Source organism: Hibiscus syriacus, unplaced genomic scaffold, assembly GCF_006381635.1.
Source record: "Hibiscus syriacus cultivar Baekdansim isolate YM2019G1 unplaced genomic scaffold, ASM638163v2 tig00003292_pilon, whole genome shotgun sequence".
Taxonomy (NCBI): Eukaryota; Viridiplantae; Streptophyta; class Magnoliopsida; order Malvales; family Malvaceae; genus Hibiscus; species Hibiscus syriacus.
The window spans coordinates 16,604-43,515 of NW_024061968.1; the positions used below are offsets into that span (position 1 = coordinate 16,604).

Sequence of the window (26,912 nt, forward strand, 5' to 3'; positions counted from 1 at the left end):
ATAGTTTGATTCGTACTATATTCTTACAAAATAAATTGTGAAATAATGATGTATTTGTTATTCCTCTCAAATGTGAAATCATTTTTGCCCTAGAAAAATGTCAATAATTAACATTTATTATTTTGCCAGGCGTGGGTTGTGAGCTTGCACTCACACTGGCTGCTGCTTAATTGGAAATTGAGAATATTTCTTTTTTCTTATAATTTTTTAAGGAAGCAAAGTCAAAATATGAAGGGATTTATTATTATTATTATTATTAATTATTATTATTATTATTATTATTATTATTATTATATTTTATATACTTATTGATGATAATGATAGAACCAATAGGTTGACTTCATGTTGCTGATATAATTGGATGTGAAGTTTAGTATACATTAATATATCTTAATTTATTTAAGGGTAAAATACATAAATGGTCCCTGATTATAAAATATTACGTTGTTATGTCCCTCGATTATTAAAAGTTACAAAATGATCACCTGACTATTTACTATGTTCCAAACTCGTCATTTTCGTTAAAATATTGGCGGTCGTCTAAGTTGGACATAAACATGATGACCGAGATATAATTGTCTTTGTGATTCTAAGATCAAGTTTTATCATTTCACAGTCAGCAGGTTAAAGTTCAACTCAGAACACTATTAATTTTTTAATGGAAAATGACTAGTTTGGAACATAATAAATAGTCGAGTAGCCATTTTGTAACTTTTAATAGTCGAGAGACTTAATAAAATAATACCCTATAATCGAGTTTCATTTGTATACTTTACCCTTTATTTAATTTGCTGCAAAGTCTTCTTCTACCTCTATCAAACTTTTATTTTATTTTATTTCTTAAAATAATTATTTGGGTTAAAAAGAGAATTAATTATTTTATATACTGATATTAAAATTAGATATTTATACAAGTGAAATCAATGAGAGAACTACGTTTATTATGGGAGAGACCATGCTGCTAAAAATAATTTAAATTAAATATATTTCTAATATATAATATATGAATTATATTTAATTTTTTTGATATCGTATAATTTCTTTTGCTTTAATTTTATATATGAACTTTTTTATGATAATGACTTTATAAAATTTTATAAAGACGAAAAAAATTTATTAATAAAAATATTAAAAAATCTAAAATATATTATAATTTAAATTTTTTAAGAAATCGATAACACTGATCATCCTTGATCTATTTTTGAGTAGTACTTAAGATTAGGCATGATGTCAAAAGTAGCCCCAAACGTTTACTAAAGTGTTCATTTTGCCTCAAATTTTATTTTTTGGAGCATTTTGGCTTCCAACGTTTTATTTTTGGGCAAAAAGGTCCTTAACATTTGATAGAATAATCACTTTTGTCTTTTTTTTATATTTTAGCCCTCAACGTTTCATTTTTGGTTAAAAATGTTCCTATTTTGGAGCATTAATTATGTAATATTTAATAGTTTTCATCTATAGATGTAGTTTTTTGCCTTAAAGTGAAACGTTGAGAGTTAAAATGTTCTAAAAAAATAATGTAGACCAAAACGATAATTTTGATAAATATTAGGGGCTATTTTTTACATTATGCCTATTTTATCGACCTTTCTACCGTCATTGAGCCATGGAGCTTAGGAGTCAACTTTGGCTTATTTATTAATATTACTATTACCATCAACATGAGCACATCAGAGACAAATAACATGCTGTTCATTTTTTTTCGAGGGGAGGACGTCATAAACACCATACCACTTCAATTTTTTGGTGGAATACACATGGAAAAACTGAAATCGGATAATGTTTTCGGCGTCCTCCCCGTCCGTCAAAAAAGATGTGAAGGCTCTCTATTACTTTTTTAGTGAGATCCCTAAAATATTTTTATAAGGGGAAATATTTTTGAGTCCTACGATGTATCACAAGTTTTAGGCTGTTAATGGACGGATCTTATATTAAAAAATAAAATGGTGGATGCCTTATAAGGGGAAATGTTTTTTCCCACTACTCTACACTATCAAATTTCCCCTTTTTTGGTCTCTAGGTTGTGGAATTTAGTGGATAATGAAAACCCTTGTTGAATTTTTCTCTTCTTTTTTTGTTTATTACGTCTTGGTGGTGCATGGGTATCTATATATGGACTCTGAATGCATTTCGGTGTTAGACTTAGGGGATCATCATTAGGGATGGCAAATGGGCGGGTCGGGTGCGCATACCCTCCCCATACTCACCTAATATTTTTCAATCTACCACCCGTCCACCACCCATGATGGGTACAAATTTTCAAATCCACACCCGTCCACGCAGGTACATTCTCAAATCCATCCCCACACCCACTACCCACTAGCGACGTACCCATTTAGACCCGCCTGAAAGCAAACTTAAGTTATATATAAGCAACAAACATAAAAAAAACATGTCCATTAAGAAACATAATAAAATAATCCAATGATTATTTGAGTTAAATGTTAATATAGATCTTAAAGTACATAAAACACCATAATAAAAGACATAATTAAAGTTTAGAAACATAAATGACAAACACATAATGTTTTTGTTCTTTGGCAAAACATTCTAAAATTTCAAGCAATACTTGTGACATCTGATACTCCAATATTACAATCATCATTCTCTATTTCCTCCAATTGAGAGCGCTTTAATTTAAATTCACTACTACCTACATATATAATAGAAAGTGAGTGGGCGGGCGGGCGGATGCCGGGTGGGTAATGTCTTAAACCCATTACCCGCCCACTACCCGTAACGGGTATCACTCTCTAAATCCACACCCGCCCACTACCCGCTAAAATTATACCCATCCTCGTCCCAATTGGAGCGGGTGCGTTGCGGAATCCACAAAACTATACCCGTTTGCCATCCCTAATCATCATTATCTAGATGTGGACTAACAAAGTATATAAATGCAATCGTCAGTCGTTAGATTTGGTTCTGATAAATTTCTTAGGTTTACCAAAGGTCTTGTCTTTTTGGTTGGCTGAAGGGCTTCCTTTGTGAGAGGGTCTCTCCGGAGGTGATCTTAGTAGGTGGACGGGGAACTGTATCTCCGGAGGTATAACAATATTCAAGATAGGAAGTGTTAATTTTCCTGCTACATAATGGGATATGGGTAGGGGATATCGCCCTCTAAAGGCATGGGAAAACTGAAAGAAAATTGATTACATCCATGTGATCTCACAAAGAATTCAAAGTTTAGGTGCTAAAACGGATAAAAACTGATAGTTTAGGTACTAAATGGGTTATGTTTTTAATGGTGGGTACTAAAATGAAACAAAAACTAAACGTTAGGTACGATTTTAATTTTTTTTGAAAGTTTAGGTACTAAAACGGATCAAAACTAATAATTTAGGTACTAAATGCATAGTTTACCCAAAATTTAAATGTTCAATGTTTCTGATTGAGTTTTTAAAATGGATCATTGTGAACTTTTTTGTTTATTGTTCCTGCTTACAGTATAGAGGGCCGTTTGCAAAAAGACGACATCCTTTGGTAGACTCCTTGGTAGACGACATTGATCTGGGTCCAGTGCCTGGATCTTCAATAAAGCAATCTAGGAAGCCATCGGACCGTTCTTGCTCTGGTTTTTCTGCTTTTCAGCCTGTAGTAGTTGGGGACCGAAATGTCTGCCGTGGGTTTTGTGGGATACTGCAATTGAGTGATGAGGTATTGTCTCTCAATATACTTTCATTACTGACTCCGAGAGACATTGCTTCTGTCGGTTCCGTCTGTTGGCGACTAAACGACCTGACAAAAAACGAGGACCTTTGGCGGATGGTCTGTCAAAATGCATGGGGTTGCGAAACTACACGTCTTTTAGAGACTGTTCCTGGTGCAAAGAGACTTGGGTGGGGTAGGCTGGCAAGGGAATTGACAACTCTTGAGGCAGCTGCATGGAGAAAGCTTACTGTTGGGGGGACTGAGCCTTCAAGGTGCAACTTCAGCGCTTGTGCTGTCGGGAATCGAGTCGTACTTGTTGGTGGTGAAGGAGTAAATATGCAACCAATGAATGACACCTTTGTATTGGATCTAAATTCCAACAACCCGGAGTGGCAACATGTCCAGGTGAGCTCTCCTCCACCTGGTCGTTGGGGTCATACGCTTTCTTGTGTGAATGGGTCTCATCTGGTGTTATTCGGTGGCTGTGGAAGGCAGGGTCTGCTCAACGATGTTTTCGTTCTCGATTTGGATGCAAGGCCTCCGACCTGGCGAGACATCTCGGGATTGGCTCCTCCACTTCCTAGATCATGGCACAGTTCCTGCACTCTCGATGGAACCAAGCTCATAGTTTCCGGTGGTTGTGCAGACTCGGGAGTACTTCTTAGTGACACTTTCCTGCTTGATCTTTCAATGGAAAAACCTGTCTGGAGAGAGATACCGGTAGCATGGACCCCACCTTCTCGTCTGGGCCACACACTGTCGGTATATGGTGGTCGGAAAATATTGATGTTCGGAGGTCTTGCTAAGAGCGGTCCTCTCCGGTTTCGTTCTAGTGATGTGTTCACAATGGATTTAAGTGAGGAGGAACCATGTTTGTAGTAACCCGTTGGGCAAAACTCTGGAGATAATGTTCTCGAATTTTTTATTTCACTATATAACGTACTCCAAAGATTAATTGTTCAAATAGGGCGAATTGCACAGTGTTGGCCGTAGGTCGTCATGTCTTCCGGGCGACCTACGGTGTGGCAGCTTCCCAGCATAGGTCGCCATGTCCTCCGGGCGACCTTGTAGGTCGCCATGCACGCCAGGCGACATGGTAGGTCGCCATGCACGGTGGACGACCTTGTCCTACGCCCTCCTCCCCGCTATATGCTCGCCTGCTCCCCACTACATGCAGGCGACCTCTTCCGACGTGCATGGCGCATGCAAAGCTTCATCCTCTCACCACAGCTCGTAGCAAAGCTTCATCCTCTCGTCACAGCTCGTATAGAACACTTTTGTCGTGATTTCATTGTTGCATGCATGAGGGAGACAGGGGTGAGGGAGGCAGAGCCACCTTTGTCGTGATTTCAGCAGAATCACAGAGGAGTTCGAGCCGCTTGCATGGCGACCTACAAGGTCGCACCGAGTGTATGGCGACCTATGATCTCGTCTGGCTTGCATGGCGACCAATCCATGCACTATATAATTCACACCATTTGAACAATTATTTATTGGACAACATTATCACGTGAATTGTTTTTTTCACAACAATATATCATGAGTTTTGCCTAACCCGTTGCTTTAATCTTTTTTTTGTGAAACTTTTATTTTTTAACCGGGAATTTTAAGCTATCTCAATTAGGGCGGTAAACGAACCGAGTCGAATTCGAGTATTACTGAGTTCGGTTTGACTCGAAAACTCTAAAATAGAGTTTGACTTAGCTCGAAAATTTACGAGCTTAAAATTTTCAAACTCGAGTCGAACTCGAAACCATGAATTGAAGCTCTTAAAAGCTCAAAATGAAAAAAAAAATCTAAAACTTAACTCGATTTAAGCATCAAATTTAAACTCGAACCTAAACTTTAAATATATAAAACTTTTATATTGCATTTTTTAAAAGATTAACACATAAATGTTAATATTATTAATAATATATTTTTAAATAATAAAATCTTAATATATTATATTTTCGAGTTGCTTTTGAACTTTTCAAAACGAGTACCAAGTAGCTCATTTCGGCTCGTTAAGAACTCGAGTTGATTCTATTCAAATCAAGTATTTATCGAGATTTGACCGAATTGATCTTAAGTAGTTCACAACCTGTCTCATCTCGTCTCTAGCTTTGTTCTCCAATTTGATTGGTTCATTATCTTTGGCATAAAAAAGATATAATTAAAAAACTTTTACTGTCTTTTTAATTATAAAAATAAAGGGGAAAAAGAGTTTTTATTTAATCAAAATTGTACTTTTATTATTCAACATGTAACGGACTTGTATAGTTAAGGCAGTGTTTTTTTTAAAGTGTATTGTGATGAATTTTTTTTTATTTCTTAAGTAGGGATCTTTTAACGGTCATTAAAGAAGACGGTCGGATAACATAACATTCTTTTGAAAACGATATGATGACATGATATTTTTTTGAGAGACATTTAGATGATGTAACGTCTTTTAATCTCCATATATGTAGAAGATATCGTATCGTACGATCATTTTCTCCGACACATTATAAAAATATCTCTACTTAAAAAAAAACTTCGACGATCGCTATTTGAATTTTTTTCTTTGATTCGCTAATCGACTGATTTTGTCAATATTTAAAGATTGGATATTTCGATCTTTACTGGCCCGAATTAATCGATAGCTATCTTTTTCATTATTAGAAAATGGAAGGACTAAATTAAGAATTAAACGAGATATCATAAATAGTAAAAAGTACAATAAATGAAAGAGTAAATTACAAATTTCATCACTGAACTTTATTCTCTCTCCTATTTTTCTCATTAAACTTTAAAAAATTTTAAATTTCTCATTAAACTTAATGTATTGGGTTTTTTGGTCATATCTCCTGTTTTAGTCACTTTACCGTTAAATAATTAACAGTATTAAAAATAATATTATTTTAAAAAAATAATATTTTTACTAAAATGATTTCGTTTTGTATCTATATAACAGTTTATTTGAACGTCATTAAATATTTAACGGTTGAGTAATTAAAAAAATATTAATGTATTAAATTCAATGAGTAAATAAAAAAAATTTAAAATATAATGAAATAAAATAGGAGAAAAAGTAAAGGTCGGTTATACATCACCTCTCCTTCCCCACTTGGGTTTCGTGACAGTGACACTCTTCTTCTTCTCAGCTTTACTTTCAGACACTTCCACTCTTTCCTATCTTCTTCAAAATGCCGATCAAAAGAGATCCGTCGATCCCGGCGCCGTCGATCGGAAAGATCGGCCCTTACACCGTCTTCATCACCCGTCCTTCCACCCCTTCTCCTACCGAACCACCTGTTTTCCGATCCCCCTCCAAGGCTGCGGCGCCGCCGTCTTCTACTCCCACTCCTCCTCCCGTCCAACCGCCGCCCCAGCAGTTTGACAAGTCTCTTCTTGCTTCTGAATCATATTCCGATGGATCCTTTCAGGGTTTCTTCAAAAACGCTGCATTTAAACTCCAAAACGGTATACCTACTTTTTAGTCTCTCTCTCTCTTAATTAGAAAGAATTCTCTGGGTTTTAATGATGAAAATAATTAATGTTTGGAACTGAAACGAAATGGGTTTGTTTATTGAAGCTTAAGAAACTGCTCAATTATGTTCATATTTGATTCATTTTGTTGAACAATGAAGAAAAGAATCACTGTTTTCTCTCTCTTTTTGCAGCTCATTCAAGCTTGGATGATCGTTTAGCTCGTTGGTTCGGTTTAAATCAATCTAAGTATCAATGGGCATTGGACGATTATTATGAGAGCAAGGGATTGGTAACTGTTTATACATTAATCTTTTGATGATTTTGATTCATTTTCTCGGGAAAATTTTTGTTTAAATACTTTTGAAGATGCATTTTCTCGGGAAAATTTAAGTTTCAAGCTCCAGTTCATAACTTTTAAGCGACGTTTGGTGAAATCAAAGTACTGCTGAAGTTACTTGTGAAAGTAGCTTATAAGCAATTGCTTCTTTTGTTTATAAACAATGATGTTGCTTGCATTATAATACTAACAAACACTTAGCATTCGACATGCTCGGACTCGTATCCTATCCGACACTATTACCCGAACCGAAGTAACATGGTTTCGAAGTACTACTCGAATTACTATATGATTTTACTCGATTGGTTTAATGTCTATAGGTGATTGAGTCTATTGTAGCACATTGCTTCTAGTTATATATAGGAGATGCGCCACGAACGAAACCGATGTTTTGATGTGAAAAGCTGTTCATGTTATTGTTTTCACCATGTTGAGTTTACTCCTCGTTGTTTCCGTCGCACCTACACGATGCTTCGGTCGTTTAACATTTAGAATCCTTTCTATTGCAGGAGAAGGAAGGTGTGAATGTAAAAGATATATCAAGCAAAATACAAAGTGTGTAGCATACTTCTTGTTCCGGTAACTAAAAAACAAATCCGACGTCCCTGTCGTTTTCTGTTTCTAACGTTATCTCAAGCTTATTTGTATTTGTAATGCACATGTTTCGAATTTTAATTTGTCGGGGGGTTTCCTGTGTCTGCGGACCTTGCACCGAGTGAGGATGGTTGATGCAGCGGAAAGACATTAGGATTCGTGTAGGGAACTTAGTTGACTTCTCGGGATCGGATCGAGTTGTGTGTGATTCTCTTGCTTCTGCTAAAGTAGCCAACTGAGCTTGTTTTTGCGTATTAGGGTTGGGGTTGCGTAATCTCTTACTAAATTCAATCTCCAGGCATTGGGATTGCTGTAAACTGTGGAAGACACTTTTGTGTGGTTATTTTATTAAAAGCATTATTTTGCTGCCCAAGTTTCTCATTCATGTATTTCAGTATATATGGGTACGATAATCGCGACGATAATCTTATTTCATGTTTTTCAGACCGAGAAAACCGGGTTCTCTTAAGATGACCAGGAATGCAAACGAAGGGGAGAACAGGGACACATTTAGACATCACACATACCAGAGGAGTATCGCACGCATTCATCCGGTGGAGTTTGACCGAAATAGCCGGGACCCGAATTCGAATATATATAACGTATGTATATTTACGAAATGGAAACAACATTGGAACAACTTTGAAAGGGTAAGAGAATTCTGGGATTCTTACATTATCATAACAATCACAAAAGCAGCAAATGGTGAAATGTAAAAAACCATTGTGAGACTTTGAGAATCTTAATGAAGAACGCTATGGGTCTAAAGAACCATTGTTGACATCAACCTTGGTAAATGATCCGTATTCATGTCAATGCCAAAGTTTCATGCAAAAGCCTGAAGTTCTTCTCGATGTGTCCCTTACATTCTAACCATCTGATCACCTTCACGTAATGCTCGAAATCCGTCTTGAGGACCGTCTCCTTTCCTGGTCACATTCTCAACGTCCTTCTTACTGGATTTTGATCTCCCACTTCTTCCTTGTCCAGTTTTAATTATTTCCATCCTGCAGGGAGTAATGGGCAATCCACCTTCTGAGCAACCGACAGACGGTAAACGGTTCGTACCAGTCTCATCTGGGGCATCGGAGTCATTATCGGTGCTTGTCTCCTCAGTAATCTGGTCATCCGATGTGTGCTTTTTATCAACATTTAGTGGATCAACATCAAGAATAGGACTATCTATCTCCGTCATGCGTTCCTCACTCAACATCGGAACTGCTTCCGCTGGAATTCTATCTTCACCAAGGACAGTGCAGTTGACAGTGTCTGCCCGGTCATCATTTTGATCGATGTACGGAGTAATGTTATTAGTTTCATCCTCCACTGAAGACGGATTCGAAAGGCTGCTACAATTGGTTGCTGGGCTTTGACTTCTTTCCACCATTGAGCAGCTTGGGACTTCATTCCCACAACAGCTTGTCGAAAGCAGAACTTCCCATGGACCGAACTCTCTCGTACCATTAAACGACACAAGTTTGACAAGATATTCCGTAGCCGGAGTCAACCCCGTGACAACAAACCTTGTGTTCGGAACAAACATGGTACAAGTTGATTCACCAGGGTAATCCTGGTCGCACGCCTTCCGATGCCATAAACGGTAAGCGATAATACTGCTCCGTAAAGGTTCTTCAGAATCCACAATCACAGTAACGGAAGTTGGACTTACTTCTTCAAAGCGTACAATTGCTGGAGAAATCGAACATGAACTTGCTGAAAAAGGATGAGATGATAGTATACATAAATCAATAAAACGAAATCCAATCGAAAATTACTTCGACAATTCGAAATTAAAGAAAGATACACATCTCCGAGATTACAGAAACGCATTCAACCGTGTTACAAACTAGACATTACCTGGTACTGAATGATTTGGTGAAGAATGTGATATAGTATCGAAAAGCATTTTGTCCATAAATTCCACTGCAGAAGAACAGAGTTTCTGAACTTCGGGTCCTGAAGATAGCCTGTTGACGATACCCCTACCTATCTTCACCGGCAAACCAGGTAACGGACTGACCTCAGCTTCAAGCTTCTTAACGGCTTCATCAACAATCTCTGAAAGCTTACGGTATTTTTCAGTGCTATTTAGAAGTTTCTGACCTAAAGAGACACGATAACAAAGAATGTCCACCCTCCTCGTATCTTTTGCAGCCATCATTTGTTTTCTCCAGCACCTAAATGAATAAACGAACTCATCCATCAGACTATATCGACATTAATAGTAAACACTCAAGTATATATACACTAGTAGTCGATAATACATATATACATAGTTCCTTTTTATGGGTGAGAAAGAGAGAACATGGAGTATTTACCCGAGTAAATCATTTACTTTCCCGCACGCTACACAATAATAGCTCCCATCAGGAACAGCATGCCGTTTATCTTTTCCAATGCCGGACTTTTCGTGTTTTAATGCGCACTCGAGATGACATGACATGCCACAAGAATTTCCTGGGAAAGGAGGTTCCGAGCTGCAAATTAACCATAGACTAGGATCCTTGTTGTCATCGAACTTGTAACAGATGCAGCAGGAACACCTTTTGCAAAATGCATCATCTTGTCTCAATGTAGCTTTGCAAGCCGAGTTTTTGCAATAAACAGCATTGATCTTGTCATTGCCACCATTACCAATACCGGGATCATTCACAGGAATGGGCAGTCGGGAAGGATAATCAGCTTTCCTCTGCCTTTTGGCTGTTCTCTGACCACCTGTTGGGTACGAATGCGATTCGGGATCTGTTACACCTTCTTGAACCCCTGAATTCTTTTCAGCTACAATTTTCAAAAGGTTTTCGATCATTTTCAGCTTAGTCAAACCAGTATATTTCGTTTCCTTCCCCATCTCGGCACAAAGGACCTGTAAAATCTCCTGACGGCTCCACGATTGTAGCATTGCAGAGGCTCTACCTGTCCTCTTCGATAACTCATTTACGAGCTCTCTCTTTTCATCCATGCTCAATTTACCACATTTTGACGGATCGAGTGCAACACCTAAAGCAAAAGGAAGCATAAAATTAACCAAACTACACCGAACTCCATGGATGTTTACATCACAAGTGGACATAAAAACAAATCATAGCTAGTACAAGTAAGGGATAAACACAATGCCATTTTACATTTGAAAACCTACGATCTTTCATATTTATACATACATGCATACACGGGGAAGGGTATGGGGTCAAAGACACTCCTAGGATCGTCCAAATACACGGGAGAATTAACGAAAATAATCGAAGATAATCGGTGCAGGGCACATAGTCCTACCCTGTACAGACACACCGGAGTCCGAGTGACACATGATACATCTATATAATGCATTAATAACATGTAAAGAAATGGCACGACTTGCATCATCATCCACGATGAAAGCAAATAACGGTCAGATTCATCCACCAGTTCACCACAGTGAACTTGCAAGAAATTCATAAATTAGAATGATGAAGAAGATCAAAAGACAAGAGGATCCCAGATATCCACCAAGAACATGGTTCAGCTGAAAACTATGTCTAGAGCATAGTATTAAATTGCGGCCGCAATGCAATGTAACAACCGCATCGCAACCGCAATTTAGTACTATGGTTTGGAGTGAAAATCTTTTCTGGTGAGCAGAAAGAGACAGACATAGAATTTTATGTCGACGATCTTATAAAATTTTAGAGTTCGAATACAAATTATTAATATAAAGTAAAAAAATATTTAAATTATATGAGAATTTAAAATTTTTCGATGGTTCGCCCCTCGATCTATCCCTGTGTGCAGACAAACCCAGCATGCAAAAGATCCAAAATCTTCGATAAACTAAAAACCAAAAAAGCAAAACACAATATTCAATCCAAAAACACATATCACTAAGAAAACCCAAGAAAGAGAAGAAGAAAATACCTTCAAAAGAGGAATCCATGGCAATAACAGCTGACCAACAAACGATCACTGAAACCCAGATTATGTATCACTCGTAAAACCCAAACAGAGAAGGGGGGAAAGGTACCATCAAAAGATGAATCCATGGCAATAGGACTAAACCCACATTATCATCAAAACCCCAACTTTTTGAAGCCTGGAAAAACAAAAAGAAAAAGGAGAAACTTTTAATTAAAGAAAATCACTACAATCAAAACAAAAACTAGCAGTAAAACAATGAATTTCTACCAAGAAAAGAGGGATGAAAATCAGCAGCCAGAGGGAGAGAATCCATGAGAGGAAGACGTTGGGGTTGGTTGTGTGATTAAAAAAGCCTTTTTTATCTGCTCCTTTCTGCTTATTAATAATATTTCTGCAAAAATGAAAGCAATAAATAAATGGAAACAGATACTATTTATTTTGGAGTAATAAACGAATAGAGACTATAACCCTTTCCACTTCGATCGTTATTTTTGAATGAGAAAATAATCTCGTGATTAAAAATACCTTCTAATATATGATTTTAATCAAATTTTTTTAGATTTGTCAAAATGATCAACTAAATCGTAATGCGATCGATAATTCGCAACGCGATCTCCGGTATCGCAAATCAGTTTCCAGATTCGCAATGCGAACTTTGACCACGACCCGAGACGAGACGAACGGCGGCGGCGGCGGCGCGCGAGAGTCCCCCTTATTCTTTATCACTCAACAAGGAAGTGGGAAAGCCAAGCATTAAATACCATTTTCAATAGTATTTCCAATACTATGTGGGATTGAGCATTACTAACACTTGTTCCTAATACTATGTGAGATTAAGCCTTAAATAGTGATATTATTTTTGAATGTTTTGCTTAAAATTACAATAATCGCGATTGATTGTAGATTGACTTTTAATTATGACATATTTAATCGTATAATACTAATGCAATTGGTTGTTGATTTAGTTGTTTTAAGGTGTATGATTGTTAATTGTTTCCTGAATAATCACATTGTATTAGAAACAAGTGTTGGTAATGCTCAATCCCACATAGTATTGGAAACACTATTGGGAATAGTATTTAAGGTTTGGCTTTCCCACTTCCTTGTTGAGTGATAGAGAACAAGGGGGACTCTCGCGCGCCGCCGCAGTCGCCGTCCGTCTCGTCTCGTATCATCTCGGGTCGTGGTCGTGGTTGTAGTAATACGTGTCTTCGACACGTCCGCGCGAATACTATCTTTTTAGAGAAAATTCTTAAGAAACAAATGCAATACCACCCAATCATTGCGATTTTGGACTATCGCAACGAATTTGGAATAAATCGCAACGCGAACTTCAACTATCGCAATGCGATAGTCGACTATCGCAATGCAAACTTCGACTATCGCAACGCGAACTTTGACTATCGCATTGCGATTTACATATTCGCATTGCGGTAGTCGACTATCGCATTGCGATTTACATATTCGCATTGCGATAGTCCAAGTTCGCAAGTTCGCATTGCGATAGTCCAAGTTCGCGTTGCGATAGTCGAAGTTCGCGTTGCGAATATGAAAACTAATTTGCGATACCGGAGATCGCGTTGCGAATTATCGATCGCATTACGATTTAGTTGGTCATTTTGGCAAATCCAAAAAAAATTAGTTAAAATCGTATATTATAAAGCATTTTTGGTCAATGAGGTTATTTTCTCTTTTTGAATTCTTGTCAATCAGATCATTTAACTATTTAAATATATTTAATCAGACAACTAATTATTAACAGTTAACGGAATTGATGACATGACAGTTAATAAAATTTATATAATTTACATTTGGTTCTTATTACTTACATAATCTATCAAATTGATTATAATTTTAAATTAATTCAATATATTTAATTCTCCAATCATATAAGGACACATATCACGATATTATTGAAGGATTTTTATTAATTTAATTTATATTTAATTTAAATATTTATTTCTTCAGTAAGATAATGAGACGTGACATCATTTAATAAAAGAAAAAATAAATTGAAATAATATTATGAAGGAGAATCAAACTTGGGCCTCTTGGATGATAGGCAACAGCCTCAACCATTACTCCAAGATCAATTTCTCATGTTTATATTAACTAATATTTATCTTATAATAAAATGAAGGTCAGAACAATAAAAATAGAAGCACACTAAAATGACTCGATCCAACTCAGTATAAATTATTAATTTATTCTTTTATATCTATATTTAAATCAAGTCAGGTTTAAGAAAAATATATTATTTTTACTATTTAAATTATAATAAATAATTATAAATGTATTATTTTAAAATATTAATATATTCAAATCGGGATAGGGCTGTGTTTTCACACCGATAATTCTTTGCAGATGAAGAGATGTCAAAGGGGCTTCTTACTTCCCAGACAGAGCCTCCTCATCTTGTTGCATCTTTCATGGAGTTTGTCTTCCTCTGTTCCCCATCCATCCTCTCATTTATGTCTCCCGGACCAGAGAGCCGCTTTGCTCCGATTTAAAGACGACGTTTCTCTAAGTGATTTCTGTGGGGATGATTACTATAATCTTTACCCCAAGACAGAGTCTTGGAACAGAAGCACTGGTTGTTGTTCATGGGATGGAGTCGAATGCGACAGCCTCACCGGCCATGTAATCGGCATCGATCTTAGTCACAGTTGCATTACCGGTCCTCTATTGGCAAGTGCAAACGACAGCCTCTTTCGCCTCCACAGCATTCGACGGCTTGACCTGAGCTACAACGATATCAATGGCACTCTCGATGGCCTTTTTCGCCTGCATGGACTCCGACGTCTCAACCTCGCCTACAACCATTTCAACCTCAGAATTGACAGCTTCTATTGGAGCACTATTGTTCAATGGTTATGAATCAGACTGAATTATTGAAAAGATCATTGCCTCAAATGTAACTTTCATGCACTATTGGTGCATACAGTGCATTGAACCTTTGCATGGAAGAAGATACATTGTACCATTATTTATTTTATTCTCAAAAATTCTGACGTGGCAATGCCACGTCACGATGAGCTATGGCATGGACACGCCACGTCGGCATTCACGTCCATGTGTACATGCTTGGTCAGCATCAGACATTGACCGTCAGTTGATTGACGGTTTCCATCCACCGAGGGTGATTTTTTTTTATCTAAAATTAAACGTTGAGTGGACGAATTTGTCAAAAAAGTGATACGGATATATTTGACACTACTGTCAAACATTAGGTTATTTTATTGCATTATGCATTTTCAAAACCATACATAACGTTTAGTTTTTGTTTCGTTTTAGTACCACAATGTTATAAACTTAACGTGTTTAGTACCTAAACTATCAATTTTGAATCATTGTAGCACCTAATTTTTTTTTAAAAATTCAGAATTTAACCGTAAATTTTGAACAGTGATACTAAAATGAAACAAAAATTAAACAATAGATATATTTAAAAAAAATTAAAAATTTAAGTACTAAAACAGATTAAAAATGATAGTTTATATATTAAACGCGTAATTTACCCTAGAATATAATGAATTTATAATTTGATTTAACATCAATTAAAATAGTTTTAGGATCAATATTTTTTTTCAAATTATTGTTATAAATGTATTTTAAATCAATTTTTTTTTATATTTTATCCTATTAAAAAAGTAAAAAAAAAGGAGTTATTTTCCTTTATTTAAACGATGTATGTCCTTAATGGAATTTGACCTTACTCTTCATTGGTCTATGGTCAATGCCCATTAGCTTGGTACCAAGGAGAAATGGTCAGCGCCTTCTCACCATACGCGTTGACTTTCAAAGTTTTCACATGATACATTAATTCAAATTAAATATCTTCCAAATTTAGGCAAAAATGCATTAGATGCCTTATACTTTTAGAAAATTAACGTGCTCGTATTATATTTTCTCTTAATGTGCGCCTCCAACTCAGAAAATAAGTTCAATATAACTCTTTGATCCAACGTTTTTCGTCGTTGACCGTTACAACGTTGACGTGACAATTCACTATACTGATGTGACAATATACGATACTGACGTGGTAGTCCGCAGTGATTGATGACGTGACAGATGACATAATAGATGTGATAAATTAATAACTCAAACATAGCTCTAGGGAGAATAACAAATCCCATAATTACTTATTATTGATTAATTTAACAATTTTTTTTCTTTTTAAATATGTGATATTTCGACATTAAGTCACAATATATTTTTAAAATGTTATATTACGAGAATAATAATAAAAAATTATAAAATTTAAAGATTAATGACAACTAATAAAATTTAAAATTAAATTAATAAAAATTATTAAATTTAAAGATTAACAAATATTTTATCCTATAATGAAAAATTATACTTTTCCCCATCTAAACAGCTCCTTAATGGAATTTGACCTTACTCTTCATTGGTCTTTGGTCAATGTTCATTAGCTTGGTACCAAGGAGAAATGGTCATACGCGTTGACTTTCAAAATTTTCATATGATACATTAATTCAAAACAAATATCTTCCAAATTTAGGCAAAATTGCATTATGTCCCTGTACTTCTAGAAAAAAATAATATATCGCTCGTATTATATTTTCTCTCAATGTGACATTCTAACTTAGAAACTAAACCCAATATAGGTTTTTAACCAACAGTTTTCGTCGTTAACCATTACGGTGTATTGATGTGATGATCAACGGTGGTCGATGATGTGACGGATGACATAACATATAAGTTAAATTGATAATTTAAACATAGTTCTACGAAGAATAACAAATCCCATAATCACTTATTATTGATTAATTTAACAACTTTTATTCTTTTTAATGATGTGATATTTCGACATTAAGTCACACTATATATTTTTAAAATGTCATATTACGAGAATAATTAAAAATTATAAAAATTTAGAGATTAGTGCCAGCTAATAATATTTAAAATTAATTTAATAAAAATTATTAAATTTAAAAGATTGAAAAATATTTTATCCTATAGTGAAAATTATACTTTTTGTTTAAATTGTTTATTTATAACTATTGATTATTTGGTGAGAATGATAAATTTTGATAAATTATAAATATGATTCCCATATACTTCTACTATTATATTTTAGAACTTAAATATAAAAGAAAATAAATTTAATTACACTTAAAAAAATTAACCATTACACGAATCAAGTTATTTCAGTAATTAAATTAATGATTGTTATCCTTAGAGGTCAAGATTCGAGCACTAACGATTGCAGAATATTTAAATATTCTATTATCAAATGATTGAAAGTCTTTAGAACATATATTATTATTTTAATAACTTTAAATTAATAAAAAAGTTAATTATTCAAGTTTATATTGATTTAAGCACTAATAATTTAATAATATCATTATATTAATTTTATAATTACTTTTTAAAATATAGTTTTAGTGCATAAAAAAGCAAAATGGTAGTTAAAAATTTTAGACAAAAGACAGAAATAAGAGGGGAAGACCAATAAAATAAGCGCATAAAACGGCGTTTAGTGTCCTATTTGTATGTGGAGTTGATCATGGCCGCCTGCGCCACCACGACCGCCACCGCACACCAAACAATCCCATGATGAGCCCCCAGAAATTAATTTTCAAGAAAAGAAGGGTAAATTCCCCAAGAAAATATAGGATTTTTAATATAATTTTTTTGGTTCTTTGAAGAACTTGACTTGGCTGGACCCTCCGTTTTCTGAACCTTCTCCTTCACTCCCATTGATTTTAATTTCTGGGTAGTGCTTCAGCAAAATAGAAAAGAAAAACCCATTTTCCCCCTTTGATTTTGTTTAGTTTTCTTGGTAATGTGGGGAGCCCCTGGAGAAGCTGCTGATTCTTATTATAAAGCCCGGCCTGAATGCACTGATGTTCCTAGAACCAGATTTAAGATCAAGGTTTTCTTTTCTTGTTCTTGATTGAAAAGTTGGATCTTTTTTTTTAAAGAAGATATAGCTTTCCTTTTGCTTTATTATTGGTTATAATTCGATTGAATTCTTGCTTAGCTGAATTTATTCTGTTAGAGTAGTTCTCATTTGGATCTGATCTTGAATTGCTACGTGTGTAAAAATTGTGTTGTCAAGTGTTTTAGGCAATGGCCTCGATCGATCCTCCGAATATATGGAAGAACTTAGAAAATAAATCGAGAGTACTCGTTTCGGACATGTGTGTATCCCGCATTCATCTCGAGTGGATGACATTGAGAAGAAGTTTGGTCCACCCTTTCTCTGCTTCGATCCGACTTTCATTGAACATATGGTTTGTTTGAACTGAAACGAGTAATAATTAGAGATGAAAATGGAAAATTGACTTGCATTGATAATGGACAAAAGTATATTGATTGATACCGGTGTTCATGCCGAATTGCTATGGCTATTAAGGAAGGAGTAATTTTGACTAACGGACTTGGAAAAGTTGATAGTATATAAATGTGAATGAAATTATAAGTTTATGTTTAAGACATTATTTATATTGAATGTTTATATTTAAGACGTTATACAATGTGTATTCGTTTCATAGTCGACTATCGCATTGCGATTTACATATTCTCATTGCGATAGTCCAAGTTCGCATTGCGATAGTCGAAGTTCGCGTTGCGAATCTGGAAACTGATTTGCGATACCGGAGATCGCGTTGCGAATTATCGATCGCATTACGATTTAGTTGGTCATTTTGGAAAATCCAAAAAAAATTAGTTAAAATCGTATATTATAAAGCATTTTTGGTCAATGAGGTTATTTTCTCTTTTTGAATTCTTGTCAATCAGATCATTTAACTATTTAAATATATTTTAATCAGACAACTAATTATTAACAGTTAACAGAATTGATGACATGACAGTTAATAAAATTTATATAATTTATATTTGGTTCTTATTATTTACATAATCTATCAAATTGATTATAATTTTAAATTAATTCAATATATTTAATCCTCCAATCATATAAGGACACATATCACGATATTATTGAAGGATTTTTATTAATTTAATTTATATTTAATTTAAATATTTATTTCTTCAGTAAGATAATGAGACGTGACATCATTTAATAAAAGAAAAAATAAATTGAAATAATATTATGAAGGAGAATCAAACTTGGGCCTCTTGGATGATAGGCAACAGCCTCAACCATTACTCCAAGATCAATTTCTCATGTTTATATTAACTAATATTTATCTTATAATAAAATGAAGGTCAGAACAATAAAAATAGAAGCACACTAAAATGACTCGATCCAACTCAGTATAAATTATTAATTTATTCTTTTATATCTATATTTAAATCAAGTCAGGTTTAAGAAAAATATATTATTTTTACTATTTAAATTATAATAAATAATTATAAATGTATTATTTTAAAATATTAATATATTCAAATCGGGATAGGGCTGTGTTTTCACACCGATAATTCTTTGCAGATGAAGAGATGTCAAAGGGGCTTCTTACTTCCCAGACAGAGCCTCCTCATCTTGTTGCATCTTTCATGGAGTTTGTCTTCCTCTGTTCCCCATCCATCCTCTCATTTATGTCTCCCGGACCAGAGAGCCGCTTTGCTCCGATTTAAAGACGACGTTTCTCTAAGTGATTTCTGTGGGGATGATTACTATAATCTTTACCCCAAGACAGAGTCTTGGAACAGAAGCACTGGTTGTTGTTCATGGGATGGAGTCGAATGCGACAGCCTCACCGGCCATGTAATCGGCATCGATCTTAGTCACAGTTGCATTACCGGTCCTCTATTGGCAAGTGCAAACGACAGCCTCTTTCGCCTCCACAGCCTTCGACGGCTTGACCTGAGCTACAACGATATCAATGGCACTCTCGATGGCCTTTTTCGCCTGCATGGACTCCGACGTCTCAACCTCGCCTACAACCATTTCAACCTCAGAATTGACAGCTTCTATTGGAGCACTATTGTTCAATGGTTATGAATCAGACTGAATTATTGAAAAGATCATTGCCTCAAATGTAACTTTCATGCACTATTGGTGCATACAGTGCATTGAACCTTTGCATGGAAGAAGATACATTGTACCATTATTTATTTTATTCTCAAAAATTCTGACGTGGCAATGCCACGTCACGATGAGCTCTGGCATGGACACGCCACGTCGGCATTCACGTCCATGTGTACATGCTTGGTCAGCATCAGACATTGACCGTCAGTTGACTGACGGTTTCCATCCACCGAGGGTGATTTTTTAATCCAAAATTAAACGTTGAGTGGACGAATTTGTCAAAAAATTGTTACGGATATATTTGACACTACTGTCAAACATTAAGTTATTTTATTGCATTATGCATTTTCAAAACCATACATAACGTTTAGTTTTTGTTTCGTTTTAGTACCACAATGTTATAAACTTAACGCATTTAGTACCTAAACTATCAAATTTGAATCATTGTAGCACCTAAACTTTTTTAAAAAATTCAGAATTTAACTGTAAATTTTAAACAATGATACTAAAATGAAACAAAAATTAAACAATAGGTATATTTTTTTAAAAAATTAAAAATTTAAGTACTAAAACAGATTAAAAATGATAGTTTATATATTAAACGCGTAATTTACCCTAGAATATAATGAATTTATAATTTGATTTAACATCAATTAAAATAGTTTTAGGATCAATATTTTTTTTCAAATTATTGTTATAAATGTATTTTACATAAATTTTTTATTTAAAAAAGTAAAAAAAGGAGTTATTTTCCTTTATTTAAACGATGTATGTCCTTAATGGAATTTGACCTTACTCTTCATTGGTCTATGGTCAATGCCCATTAGCTTGGTACCAAGGAGAAATGGTCATACGCGTTGACTTTCAAAATTTTCATATGATACATTAATTCAAAACAAATATCTTCCAAATTTAGGCAAAATTGCATTATGTCCCTGTACTTCTAGAAAAAAAAAATATATCGCTCGTATTATATTTTCTCTCAATGTGACCCTCTAACTTAAAAACTAAACCCAATGTAGTTTTTTAACCAACGGTTTTCGTCGTTAACTATTACGGTGTACTGATGTGATGATGTGGTCAATGATGTGACGGATGACATAACATATAAGCTAAATTGATAATTTAAAGATAGTTCTTGGAAGAATAACAAATCCCATAATCACTTATTATTGATTAATTTAACAACTTTTATTCTTTTTAATGATGTGATATTTCGACATTAAGTCACACTATATATTTTTAAAATGTCATATTACGAGAATAATTAAAAATTATAAAAATTTAGAGATTAGTGCCAGCTAATAATATTTAAAATTAATTTAATAAAAATTATTAAATTTAAAGATTGAAAAATATTTTATCCTATAGTGAAAATTATACTTTTTTTTAAAATTGTTTATTTATAACTATTGATTATTTGGTGAGAATGATAAATTTTGATAAATTATAAATATGATTCCCATATACTTCTACTATTATATTTTAGAACTTAAATATAAAAGAAAATAAATTTAATTACACTTAAAAAAATTAACCATTACACGAATCAAGTTATTTCAGTAATTAAATTAATGATTGTTATCTTTAGAGATCAAGATTCGAGCACTAACGATTGCAAAATATTTAAATATTCTATTGTCTAATGATTGAAAGTCTTTAGAACATATATTATTATTTTAATAACTTTAAATTAATAAAAAATTAATTATTCAAGTTTATATTGATTTAAGCACTAATAATTTAATAATATCATTATATTAATTTTATAATTACTTTTTAAAATATAGTTTTAGTGCATAAAAAAGCAAAGTGGTAGTTAAAAATTTTAGACAAAAGACAGAGAAATAAGAGGGGAAAACCAATAAAATAAGCGCATAAAACGGCGTTTAGTGTCCTATTTGTATGTGGAGTTGATCATGGCCGCCAGCGCCACCACGACCGCCACCGCACACCAAACAATCCCATGATGAACCCCCAGAAATTAATTTTCAAGAAAAGAAGGGTAAATTCCCCAAGAAAATATAGGATTTTTAATATAATTTTTTTGGTTCTTTGAAGAACTTGACTTGGCTGGACCCTCCGTTTTCTGAACCTTCTCCTTCACTCCCATTGATTTTAATTTCTGGGTAGTGCTTCAGCAAAATAGAAAAGAAAAACCCATTTTCCCCCTTTGATTTTGTTTAGTTTTCTTGGTAATGTGGGGAGCCCCTGGAGAAGCTGCTGATTCTTATTATAAAGCCCGGCCTGAATGCACTGATGTTCCTAGAACAAGATTTAAAATCAAGGTTTGCTTTTCTTGTTCTTGATTGAAAAGTTGGATTTTTTTTATATAAAGAAAATATAGCTTTCCTTTTGCTTTATTATTGGTTCTAATTCGATTGAATTCTTGCTTAGCTGAATTTATTCTGTTAGAGTAGTTCTCATTTGGATCTGATCTTGAATTGCTACGTGTGTAAAATTGTGTTGTCAAGTGTTTTAGGCATGGCCTCGATCGATCCTCCGAATATATGGAAGAACTTAGAAAATAAATCGAGAGTACTCGTTTCGGACATGTGTGTATCCCGCATTCATCTCGAGTGGATGACATTGAGAAGAAGTTTGGTCCACCCTTTCTCTGCTTCGATCCGACTTTCGTTGAACATATGGTTTGTTTGAACTGAAACGAGTAATAATTAGAGATGAAAATGGAAAATTGACTTGCATTGATAATGGACAAAAGTATATTGATTGATACCGGTGTTCATGCCGAATTGCTATGGCTATTAAGGAAGGAGTAATTTTGACTAACGGACTTGGAAAAGTTGATAGTATATAAATGTGAATGAAATTATAAGTTTATGTTTAAGACATTATTTATATTGAATGTTTATATTTAAGACGTTATACAATGTGTATTCGTTTCATAGCTAAAATTTCTGCTTCTGTTTTGTAAGAACGTTTATATATATATATATATACATATATGTTGATGTTGTAAATGAAGTTGAGTTCTGCAGTAATTGTAAAAAGGAAACTGTGCTTTGATTCGATAAAGATGCTTTTCTTGTTTATTTGCTTGTGCAGCCTGGTAAAACTCTAAGTGCTAGAAAATGGCAAGCTGCATTTTCTCCGGATGGACATCTGGATATCGGAAAAACTCTACGTAGAATCCAACATGGGGTAAGTGCATATTTGTGTTCTAAAAGATTGATTGTTCTTGGAAGTAAATTTCATTTGCTTGTATATTTAAATTTCCAAAGTAATTCATTCCAAATCATGGCCATAAAAGTCTGGCTCAAAAGCTACGTCAAGGATTTGGTTTCGCCTTTCGACTAGCATTGTTTCCACCTGCAATTTAGTGTTTCAGCAGGTCTTGGATGCAGTCAATGAATAGAAATGTTCTAGTAATCAAAATACGAATTCAAATGTAGATTTTTGCCGCTTGATTTTAAAAAATTGGTGAGAAATGGTCTGGATATAAGTATCGTAATTACCGGTCCCGCTACAATTGGGCTTGTAAATGAGCAAGCATAGTCTATCCATCAATGGAAAATAACAGAAACAGATACGATAATATGTGTCCTGTGTAACTTATGTATCAATCATGCTTGGAAGCATGATGTATGTCTTTTGTGTATTGTTGCAAAAAAAATGTGTGTATTATTTCCAAACCTCACATAGAACATATGCATATTATTAAATTGTGTTCGGATATGTTTATGTGTACATGCACATAGCTAAGCTTATTTGTTTTTGCCTCTTATCCATTGCCGTTATTTTTCTTTTGTTTGCAAACATAGGGGATCCATCCATCAATTAGAGGAGAAGTTTGGGAGTTTCTGCTTGGCTGTTACGATCCTGAGAGCACATTTGATGAAAGGGATCAAATACGGAAGCATCGAAGGTAATCCATTGTTCCCATCTTGTATCAGTTTTCTGTTGGGGCTTCTTTCGTCATCAGGGGATTATGCTGAGTGTTGTTTTCTCACTTCAACTCCTTAGGGTGCAATATGCAAGATGGAAGAACGAATGTCGGGAAATCTTTCCCGTTATTGGAAGTGGGAAATATATCACAGCACCTGTCATCACTGATGATGGTCAATCCATTCAAGATCCTTTAGTGCTTTCAGAGACGAGCCCAGGCAAGTTACTGGCACTGTACCTTTTTTTTTCAAATAGTAGTCGCTGGAAGTGAAATAAGCCAGGCTTTAATACGTGATCGTTTATTCAGGTACGGATGCTAATAATGCTGACATGGTGAACACGCTACTTCCTCGTGGTCCTTTTGATAAGAAAGTAATCCAGTGGTTGCTTACATTACATCAAATAGGTTGTTTTTTGCTTTAGACTTCAAATGCTTGCCTTGCTTTCATTTGTTGCTTTCTTCTCTTGGTCGTGACCGAGTTTTCTCATGTTTATGTTTCTGCCAGGTCTTGATGTTATTCGCACCGACAGGACTTTAGTATTCTACGAGAAACAAGAGAATTTGTCGAAACTTTGGGATATTCTCTCCGTTTATGCCTGGATAGATACGGATGTTGGCTATGGTCAAGGCGAGTAATTTCTTTTCTAAAACAATGATTATACTTTCTATTTGTTGGTTTCCTTACTCGATCGTAGCTCGAGACAACGTTGCTCAAGCTTTTCATTTTTTGATAGTGTCGTGTGTGATGCATATCTGTACACAGGTATGGGTATATGACCCTCCTAGGATCCGCCAAATATGTAGATATTTTTTGAAAATTTGACCTTTATTTGAGACTCACACCCAAGTTCGTGTAACTTCGGTTAGTAGGTCTTTATATCTACATTGTAATCAAATATTATTTCCGAAAGTTGAATTCCATTATAATGTTAAGCAGGAATGAGTGATCTTTGCTCTCCAATGATTATACTTCTTGAAGACGAAGCTGATGCGTTTTGGTGCTTTGAGCGTCTGATGCGCAGATTGGTACGTTTACTTTTGTTTTAGTTTATCGCAAAAACCATGGCAGCATGATGCTTATCTTTTCATGTGCACTAGGTCTATTAGGATCACGACTCGTGATTTTTTATATGCCATTTTCTTTCGTTCGGCTTTGTTACGAGTTTCTTATGATTAATGTTCCTATTTTAAATCTTAAAGCGAGGAAATTTCAGATGCACCGAGAATTCTGTAGGGGTCGAGACACAACTCGGTTATTTAGCCGCTGTAACTCAAGTTATTGATCCGAAACTTCATCACCATTTTGGTATGAAATGGATTCTTTTCTTTTGTTCTCTAGTTTTATACGTTGTGCTTTCTTCAGCTCTATTTTTCTTTTGACTCTTCATTTCCTTCGAGTATCAATGTCCTATGAATATACAGACATGAATTGGAGGATACGAATACGATACTTTTAAGGATTCTCCAAATGCCTGGAAATCCTGAAAAAAGATTGAACATTCCTATGTTAGACATATATCGATATTCGACACTCACACCTGTTTGAGCAACATAGCTGTTCGAACATTTTGGTACGACCATAACTTACGTTGCTCGCCTACATCGTTTTACAGAAACACTGGGTGGAGGTAACTATGTCTTTGCTTTCCGGATGCTAATGGTTTTGTTTCGTCGAGAGTTCTCATTTTGTGATTCATTGTACTTGTGGGAGGTACGTTCAACACTCTTTAAAAGCTAATGAATGATTGTTACGAAACCGAACTTAGTTTTTTAATCTGTAATACGACTGGTTTCCGGAGAATAAAGCTAAAGATCGAGATAAAGTCCTATGAATTACTTATATTCTTGAAAAAAAAATTCATAAATGTTTGGCTGTGCCATGTTGAGCGCTCTCTTTTGATTCCACGACATCACAAATCAGTTCCTGTGTTTACAGAATCCGTACTTCTGTGTTTTGACATTCTTCCCAAGAATTTTACTCAATAACTCGCTTTGTACCGTTACCTAAACTTTCTGCAGATGATGTGGGCTCTCGAATACGATCCGGACTTGTTCTCTCTGTATGAAGAACCCGGATCAGAGACTGCTACGGCTGAAGGCTCTAGCAGAGTGAAACCGAAATCCACACGTCAGTGCGGGAAGTACGAGAGAGAAAACATGAAAATCAAAAGCTCTGATGCTCCACTCCCAATATCTGTTTTCCTTGTTGCAAGTGTCTTAAAAGATAAGAGCTCAAAGCTACTGCATGAAGCTCGGGGCCTCGACGATGTAGTTAAGGTGAGTTTACTTGTTTGTAGCTTTTACTCTCAGATTAACGAGTACATCAGTCTATAAGGTTAAGCAACGGTCGACTTGGATCGGTTGCCACCGTTATGCGTTGGACCTTCCAAAACCATGGAAAATGAGCGATAATGGCATGATGAACACACGAACATGTCAAAATTTATACGAAAAAACATACCCTACATTGTCTTGATGCTTTTCTCTGTCTGGTTTTTGTATCAGATTCTAAATGACATGACTGGAAATCTGGATGCGAAGAAAGCTTGCATCGGGGCATTGAAACTTCATAAAAAATATTTAAAAAAGGTATCGCCTTGTTCGTTTCATTCTCCCATCCTCGGATACGTTCCAAGAGAGTCTCGAATGCATGTACATCTCAGTGTCATTGATAAATGATTCATTCATGGGTAGCATTCGTTTCTAAGTTTTCGCATCATAGTTTCATTCCCATGTCCGAATATATGTCGGACGCAGATACTGTAGAGAAAATGCAGAGTCTAGATGTGCACATAAATGTCGATGTCGTTTCGATTTGCAGATAACTCCATGAACTCTCTCATTTCATGTCGTGACTGCAGGCCAAGAAGACATAACAATATGAAATGCTAGGTTCGATGTCGAGAACTCGGCCAAGGAATACTTTTCAGGTCCGGTGCTATGATTTTGCAACGAACCCATGTTCGGGGTTACCGATCTCTGTATACGTATCTGTTTTGTTGTATTTATACATTTGTGTGTTTATGATCATTCATTTCTCAGTGAAATACAGAAGAAAATAGCTGAAATACATTGTCTGAAAGCAAATTCTAGTTCCAAAAAAACCCTAATAAAGATTCTTC

General features: G+C 34.9%; 4 protein-coding genes across 6 annotated transcripts; 3 read left to right on the top strand and 1 right to left on the bottom strand.

Annotated features, from left to right (window-relative positions):
• The first annotated feature begins 2,874 nt into the window (after window positions 1–2,874).
• Window positions 2,875–4,530, top strand: LOC120175742 (adagio protein 1-like). The gene is made up of 3 exons (XM_039182306.1): window positions 2,875–2,889; window positions 2,978–3,046; window positions 3,448–4,530. The coding sequence occupies exons 1-3, from the start codon at window positions 2,875–2,877 to the stop codon at window positions 4,528–4,530; spliced, it is 1,167 nt and encodes a 388-aa protein (XP_039038237.1).
• A 51-nt stretch (window positions 4,531–4,581) lies between these two features.
• LOC120175769 (VIN3-like protein 2) lies at window positions 4,582–12,249 on the bottom strand. Its single transcript, XM_039182337.1, has 6 exons — window positions 12,191–12,249; window positions 11,924–12,098; window positions 10,354–11,032; window positions 9,893–10,212; window positions 9,300–9,748; window positions 4,582–4,593 (listed from the first exon to the last, which is right to left on the bottom strand). Exons 2-6 carry the CDS (start codon window positions 11,940–11,942, stop codon window positions 4,582–4,584), a joined length of 1,479 nt encoding a protein of 492 aa, XP_039038268.1. The 5' UTR covers window positions 11,943–12,098; window positions 12,191–12,249.
• On the top strand, window positions 6,752–8,368 carry LOC120175800. The gene is made up of 4 exons (XM_039182361.1): window positions 6,752–7,095; window positions 7,296–7,393; window positions 7,951–8,019; window positions 8,142–8,368. Exons 1-3 carry the CDS (start codon window positions 6,819–6,821, stop codon window positions 8,002–8,004), a joined length of 429 nt encoding a protein of 142 aa, XP_039038292.1. The 5' UTR covers window positions 6,752–6,818; the 3' UTR covers window positions 8,005–8,019; window positions 8,142–8,368.
• A 5,331-nt stretch (window positions 12,250–17,580) lies between the features above and the next one.
• LOC120175819 (TBC1 domain family member 15-like) lies at window positions 17,581–26,766 on the top strand. Of its 3 annotated transcripts, none has more exons than XM_039182391.1 (12): window positions 17,581–17,822; window positions 22,950–23,045; window positions 23,666–23,769; window positions 23,868–24,007; window positions 24,097–24,195; window positions 24,296–24,418; window positions 24,728–24,816; window positions 24,991–25,096; window positions 25,404–25,501; window positions 25,810–26,067; window positions 26,296–26,379; window positions 26,612–26,627. In XM_039182391.1, the coding sequence occupies exons 1-12, from the start codon at window positions 17,733–17,735 to the stop codon at window positions 26,621–26,623; spliced, it is 1,299 nt and encodes a 432-aa protein (XP_039038322.1). In that variant the 5' UTR covers window positions 17,581–17,732; the 3' UTR covers window positions 26,624–26,627. The 3 variants fall into 3 exon arrangements, with proteins under 3 accessions (XP_039038322.1, XP_039038308.1, XP_039038316.1); XM_039182377.1 differs by lacking the exon at window positions 26,612–26,627 and adding an exon at window positions 26,652–26,765 and having other exon boundaries at window positions 17,583–17,822; XM_039182385.1 differs by lacking the exons at window positions 17,581–17,822; window positions 26,612–26,627 and adding exons at window positions 21,913–22,171; window positions 26,652–26,766.
• The last annotated feature ends 146 nt before the right edge of the window (window positions 26,767–26,912 follow it).

What these genes read in the sequence shown, in the direction of transcription:
- LOC120175819 (XM_039182377.1), top strand. Translation starts at nt 17,733, where the DNA reads ATGTGGGGAGCCCCTGGAGAAGCTGCTGATTCTTATTATAAAGCCCGG. An exon ending in GAACCAGATTTAAGATCAAG is followed by an intron (nt 17,823 to 22,949) that starts GTTTTCTTTTCT and finishes TTGCTTGTGCAG; the next exon opens with CCTGGTAAAACTCTAAGTGC. An exon ending in GCCTCGACGATGTAGTTAAG is followed by an intron (nt 26,068 to 26,295) that starts GTGAGTTTACTT and finishes TTTTTGTATCAG; the next exon opens with ATTCTAAATGACATGACTGG.
- LOC120175769 (XM_039182337.1), bottom strand. An exon ending in AAAGTAAATGATTTACTCGG is followed by an intron (nt 10,213 to 10,353) that starts GTAAATACTCCA and finishes TTATTCATTTAG; the next exon opens with GTGCTGGAGAAAACAAATGA. An exon ending in ACCAAATCATTCAGTACCAG is followed by an intron (nt 9,749 to 9,892) that starts GTAATGTCTAGT and finishes ATCCTTTTTCAG; the next exon opens with CAAGTTCATGTTCGATTTCT.
- LOC120175800 (XM_039182361.1), top strand. Translation starts at nt 6,819, where the DNA reads ATGCCGATCAAAAGAGATCCGTCGATCCCGGCGCCGTCGATCGGAAAG. An exon ending in TGCATTTAAACTCCAAAACG is followed by an intron (nt 7,096 to 7,295) that starts GTATACCTACTT and finishes CTCTTTTTGCAG; the next exon opens with CTCATTCAAGCTTGGATGAT. An exon ending in ATTATGAGAGCAAGGGATTG is followed by an intron (nt 7,394 to 7,950) that starts GTAACTGTTTAT and finishes TTTCTATTGCAG; the next exon opens with GAGAAGGAAGGTGTGAATGT.
- LOC120175742 (XM_039182306.1), top strand. An exon ending in GGGGAACTGTATCTCCGGAG is followed by an intron (nt 3,047 to 3,447) that starts GTATAACAATAT and finishes TCCTGCTTACAG; the next exon opens with TATAGAGGGCCGTTTGCAAA.